Source organism: Onychostruthus taczanowskii, unplaced genomic scaffold (genome assembly GCF_017590055.1).
Source record: "Onychostruthus taczanowskii isolate IOZ18803 unplaced genomic scaffold, ASM1759005v1 scaffold110, whole genome shotgun sequence".
NCBI classification, from domain to species: Eukaryota; Metazoa; Chordata; class Aves; order Passeriformes; family Passeridae; genus Onychostruthus; species Onychostruthus taczanowskii.
The window spans coordinates 1,527,698-1,533,697 of NW_024497630.1; the positions used below are offsets into that span (position 1 = coordinate 1,527,698).

The 6,000-nt window shown below is 39.3% G+C and overlaps 1 protein-coding gene across 2 annotated transcripts in view; it reads left to right on the top strand.

Moving 5' to 3' along the window:
- SPPL2B (signal peptide peptidase like 2B) overlaps window positions 1-5,467 on the top strand; it is a 24,671-nt gene extending 19,204 nt beyond the window's left edge. The window contains exons 13-15 of one of the 2 annotated variants that reach the window (XM_041422994.1): window positions 307-384; window positions 2,713-2,873; window positions 3,825-5,467. In XM_041422994.1, the coding sequence (XP_041278928.1) occupies window positions 307-384; window positions 2,713-2,873; window positions 3,825-4,112 (527 nt within the window). In that variant the 3' untranslated portion in view covers window positions 4,113-5,467. Of the gene's footprint in view, window positions 1-306; window positions 385-2,712; window positions 2,942-3,824 lie in introns of both variants that reach the window. The other variant, XM_041423003.1, reaches the window with a different exon arrangement.
- Window positions 5,468-6,000: the final 533 nt, after the last annotated feature.

Here is a 6,000-nt window from a genome sequence, read left to right on the forward strand (position 1 = left end):
ACACTGTAGTTTTACAAACGTTTGGTAGAGATGATATGACATTTTTATCTATGATCTGCATGTTTGTAGCTGTGTGTTTTACATTTGGAGTGCTTCCAATACATGGGGTTTGTACCATCAGATAACTGGTTTGTAAATTGTGCAGCCTCCTGGATGTGCTGTCATGGTGCTTAAACACAGGGTGCCAAGGAAGTTTTTTGGGAAAAAAAATTCTTGTGATTTCCTAGTTGGTTTGATGGTTTTATTTTTATCATGAAGTGCATGACTAGGTTGGAAGCATATTGTAATTGTTCTTTCTTTTCCTAGGCTTACTGGTAGCCTATTGCCATAGATTTGATATTCAGGTGCAGTCATCCAGAGTCTATTTTGTAGCCTGCACAATAGGTATGTACCACAGTGCCACCTGAACACAAGACCTACAGGAGTGGCTCCCTCTAAAAGCATGCCATCAGTCTTGCATGGCATAGTTTGGGTGTTTTATCCTGTTCCTCTTTTTATTATTAAACAGAAATATTTAGCAAAGTGCTTTCAAGGCTAGATCTTCCATCACCAAACTAGCTGATGTTGCTTTTCTGAGCTGTTTTGCCTGCCTTATGTAAGGGGAGCTCTTGTTTCCATGGCTGCCGAGGTCTCAGTCTGCCCTTTGTAATTACACTATTTTTACATGTGCTCAGCTACTCATCGTGGTTTCTTGATTCATGAATCTTTGAGTTTATTGTGCATGAGAATTCAGGTTCAGGGATAGCATCCTTTGGCTTTGTTCTTAATTTCTTGTGTATTCTAAAAATCCATAACCTATGATGCAGGGAATTTAATTATGATGACTGTAACACCTCTAGATAAGTTTTCTTCTTTGGTTTGTAAAATCCATGGAGTTATGTGCCATGAATGTAAATACTACTGCTGAATAGGATCTGACAGATTCCTGTTGTCTGTTGTCCTGATGTCCTGTTTGACCACAACCTCCCAAAAAACTCACATCCTTCTCACTCTAGGACATACTTGCAGTGTACTTCTGCTAAAGACTTCTAATGCTTGCAGTGAATTTCATGAGAAATTGTCATTAACAACTTCTTTAGAAATTCTTTTGAAAAAATACCTAGGTTCATGGACACTTCTAGCAGGGGTAGAGAGAAGCTTTTATTGATGTTCCAAATCATTGTCTCTCATATATAGTAAAACAAAATTGTTGTCTTATCTGGTACTTTAAAAATGTGTTTGCAGAAATCAGAAAATGTTGTATTGATAAAGAGTCAGCAGTGTGCTATTGCAGCACTGAGAATGAGCCACATACAGGGCTGAGTTAGCAAGATGGAGTCAGCAGTTATGAGAGGAGTGATTATTCCTCTCAATTTGTCACTTAAGACTGAGTTAACCAGGATCCCTGGTGCCAGACGAGACATTGGCATACTGGAGTAAATCCAGTGGAGACCATCAGGATGGATGAAGACTGGAGCACAGGGTTGTAAAAAGAAGAGAAGGCAAAGAGGAGATTCTGTTGCTGCCCACAGCTGCCTAATGGGAGACTGCAGAGAGGACAGAGACACTTTTTTTACAGGTGTGCACATAAGATGTGAGGCAATGGACTTAAATCGTAATTAGAAACAATAAGAAATATTTTAATTATATATAAGGAACTCTCAATAATAACAGAATATGCCCCAGCCCAAAAAGCATTTTCAAGAGCTGTAAAGAGTTATTGATTATTCTAATCACAGCCCTCTGAGGTCATCAAGTCCAGTCAGTCCCCCAGCATTGCCAAGCCCACCCCTAACCATATCCCCAGATGCCAAATCCATACATCTTTTAAATCCCTGCAGAGAGAGGTAACACTGCTCTGGGCAGCTGTGCCAGGAGTGGAAAACCTTTTTGGGGAGGAAGCTGCCTAACATCCAATCTAAACCTCCCCTGGCAGAACTTGAGGCCATTTCCTCTTGTCCTGTCCCTTGTTCCCTGGCAGCCCACCTGGCTGTCCCCTCCTGTCAGGGAGTTGTGGAGAGTGAGGAGGTCCCCCTGAGTCTCCTTTTCTCCAGGCTGAGCTCCTTTGCCAGCTCCCTCAGCTGCTTCTCTCAGACCCTTCCCCAGCTCCATTCCCTTCTCTGGAAGCCCCTCAGTGTCTTTCTTGACCTCCTGAAGAAAAATCTGGAATCTGGATCTGAAGAAAAAGTTGGATTAACTTCATGGTCTTGAAAACATAATTGAAAATAATTACATTATGAGATCCAAGCTGCTTCTGTAAATAAATTTTGCCATATTTATGCAGAAATTAAATAGAAGGTAATAAAAACATATAACCTAGAGCAGGCTGGCTTTTTTTTTAGCTGTGTGCCAGGATAGGAAGAAACAGCTAAAGCCAACCCAAACAAGAAGCATATTATAATGGTCAAAATATTTGTCTGTATCTGCTGAGTTCACAAATATAATATGATGCACAATATTTCATATATTTATTTTGCTTAAGGTAGTTATTTAATTGCACAGTATGGACTAGGCCAATCACACTACTTTCACATGTTATCAATAGAAAAACTGTAATATTCCATGTTTACATGGTGTAAATAATGCTAAAGAGGCCTGTAAAACTTCTGGAGATGTTTTACATATTGTTTGAAAAAAGTTCCAGTGAGAATGCTCCTATAGCCAATTATTTAGTTGTGCTTGAGCAGAGCTCTATCTGAATAACTGTGTTTTGCTGGGTTTGTTTTCTTCCAGCATATGGCATAGGCCTTCTTGTGACCTTTGTTGCCTTGGCACTGATGCAGATGGGCCAGCCTGCTCTCCTCTACCTGGTGCCCTGTACTCTCCTCACCAGCTTCGTGGTGGCCCTCTGGAGAAGGGAGCTTGCCATGTTCTGGACGGGCAGCGGCTTTGCGGTGAATACCAGTTTGATATGAGTGTCTTCAGGAAATACTAATATTATAAAAACCTAACTAGAATTAAAGTTGAGTAAAATATTGCAGTATTATCACACAAACACAAAGATTTTCATTTTGCTTGACTGTTTGCTTTTTACGTACTTTTTTTTGCCTCAGTAAGATTTTCTGATTTTTTGCAGTGTTTATGGCCACTTAAATCAGAGTAGTGAAGTCTACCTTGTCCATCCTTGATTCTGCCAAAATGTTACTTGTTTAGCTCTCTTGAAAGTATCACTAGTAGTTAAAGGTTACAATATTATATAAAATGTGGGGTTTAGTACCATATAAAATATACCCTTAAAATACTTTCTTAATGTTTTTTTCATAGCATATTGTTTATGAAGGTGGAAATGTAGTTCAGTGTTATTATCTCTTTGTTTCACTGTGTTGCAAGTGAAATTAGCTTGATTCAAAAAGGAATAATTTCTATCATGCATGATTTTAGTTTTTGAATACTTACTAGAAGGCCAAATCTATGAAGCTGGAGTTTCCCCCCATGAGTCTTATTTTATTATTCAACTATTGGTGATAACTTTCACAAGCTTCCACTAGAGAAATTAATTTAATTGTTAGAGATCATCTGAAATGTTATGTAAAAGTTGCCAGTTCTTGTACAGTGATAGTAAAGGTGGGCAGAACTGGACCAAGTGCCTGTTGCTGCCTTATCAGCAGAGCACATCTGAAACTGGTGAGGAACAATCACTCAGAAAGCAAACACTTTTCTGGAAGGAAAAATTCCCCTGGTGTCCTATAAAACACAAAGGGTAACTGTATGCATCTGTCCACTGCTGGAGAATGATAACAGAGTTGATGGACCTTTAGTCTTCATCTTGTATGACCATTTCCTTGGATAACTGAACACAATAGTTCTTGTTTTCCATAATTTTGACTGTGATCTTCCGTTTACAGAAAGACCTACCTCAGCCTCCTGTGGTGATAGCTCCTGTCAACTGCCCCCAGCTTCCCAAAGACAGCAGTGTGCCAGCCTCTCAGCAAGACACTGAGCAAATGACCAACCCCACCCTCCACGTGAAGGAGCTGCACGGCCCCGCCTCAGCTGAAGAGGAGCTGGCTGATACCAGCACAAAGACAGACCAGTCAGAAATCTCTGTGGCCCACAGTGAGGAACCAGCTGCTCAGAATAAGGATGACCTTGAAAGCAAATGCCTAAATGCAGAACAAAACCAGTTGGAATAAGTGATGTGATAAGAACTCCTTACTTTCCCTCACAAACATACATAAAACCAGTATGTATTTAGGACTGGTTTAGTAGGGTTTGCTTTCATTGAGGAACCTCACTAGGAGTCTGATCATCAAATCCAACAAGGAATGTTCTGCCTCCAGCTTTGGTACAGCTATATACTTACAACATCTTTCTGAAATATGGTGCTCTCCAGGAGTTCTGATGTGTGGGTTTCAATGATCACTGTTAGTGAATGCCTTTGACCCTTTGTTCCATTTGCATTATAGCAGGGTGGCATCAAGAGTCTTTTATTTACTCAGTACTCTGTGCTTGTGTGGCTGTTTCTCTGCTTTACCATGGTGTAGGTTAACATGGAGGAAAAGCATTGAACAAGTCTGCTACAATGCTTACTTGAGAGAAACATGGGGGGTTTTCTTTGGATTTTTATTTTTTTGTGGCACTTTCCCTATTGTCTTTGTCACCATTTACTTTATGTCTCCTGACTTGTCAAAGCCATTGGTATAAGGGAATGCATTATTATAAACTGACATTCAGGAAATGCAGAGAATGGTTAAATTACCATTACTCCAAAGGCTTTATGCTACCATGATGCATTAAATGCATCTCTTAACTTTTTTGTCTTTGTTTTTACTTCTATGTACCTGAGCTACTAGTCTAGTTTAAAAGGCAGGGTGAGTAGAGCTTTGGAAAGCTTTCTAGGCATTCATGTGAACTCTAAGGGCTCTGATAATAAACAGGGTTGGTCACAGAATAATGCTTGGAAGCAAATGCATATTAGGAATGTTTAGAAATAAAATATAAGCCAAATAGGTGAAAAAAAAATTAGGTAATTAGGTAGTAGCACTATACTAAGCTTAACAGGCAGTATTTTCATTGGGAAAATGTTAAAGCGCAAATGTTCTTATGTTTGGAGCTTTGAGCTTCTGTTCTTCATTCAAGGAATATAATTGTGATTTCTAATTCTGAAGAAAATAGTCTGATTTTTCATTCCCAACGGAGCACATATGGTGCTAGAGACAGTTATGATTTCAAAGATACTTGCTGCTCAGTAACTTACCAACTGCCTAAGTCATGTTTTGTCTTTGTCCCAAGACTAGCCAAAGCATAGTCTGTCAGGTTCTGGAATGAACCTGGGAGCTCACTTACTATGTTGTGTCTCTTGCTACATTGTGAAGGAATTTGTGAATTTAAAAATTTTGGGGTGCAGCTGGTCTTACTTCATATTCCTGAAATTGTTTGTTTTCCTGTATAACATGATTGAGTCTTTTATGCATCAGCTTTTGTACATAGAAAGATGATGGGATTTGTGTATTACTTGTTCCATCTAAGTACATTTGGCTTTATCAGAGGAGTCTGATCTGCATTTACGTTGCAATTTTAGAAAGCCTCAAACACTTCACACAAAAACTGAAATAGAAAATGGAAGTATTATAGGATCCTTGGATATGATTCCAGATTGCATGGAAGAAATACTCTGGAGTATTGGGAGCCCGAAATGTCATTTACAAAAGTATTGTTGCAGTGATGCAGTCAGAGGCATTGCTGTTAAACTGAGAGTCTCCAGTTGGCATGTTGAATTGAAGTTGAAGAGCTCTCTTTTCAAGAATGCCTGTTAAATATCAGCCATTGTCTTTTTGTCTAGATCTTCCAAAATTTTGCCCTGTGCTTTTTGGATGAAAGCTTTTATGGGCAACGGTAGCATTCTTTCTCTAGAATGTGAGCAGCTTTCTCTAAAACCACACTCTGGCTTCAGAGTTTTACCAGCTTCTGCTTAAAGCCTTGGACCTTGTCTGATAAGATGATTTATGAAGTTTTTTGGAAAGCTCCCAGGGTCCAATGGCCAACACAACATTTAATTTACAAGTTGCCCTAATGGAAGAT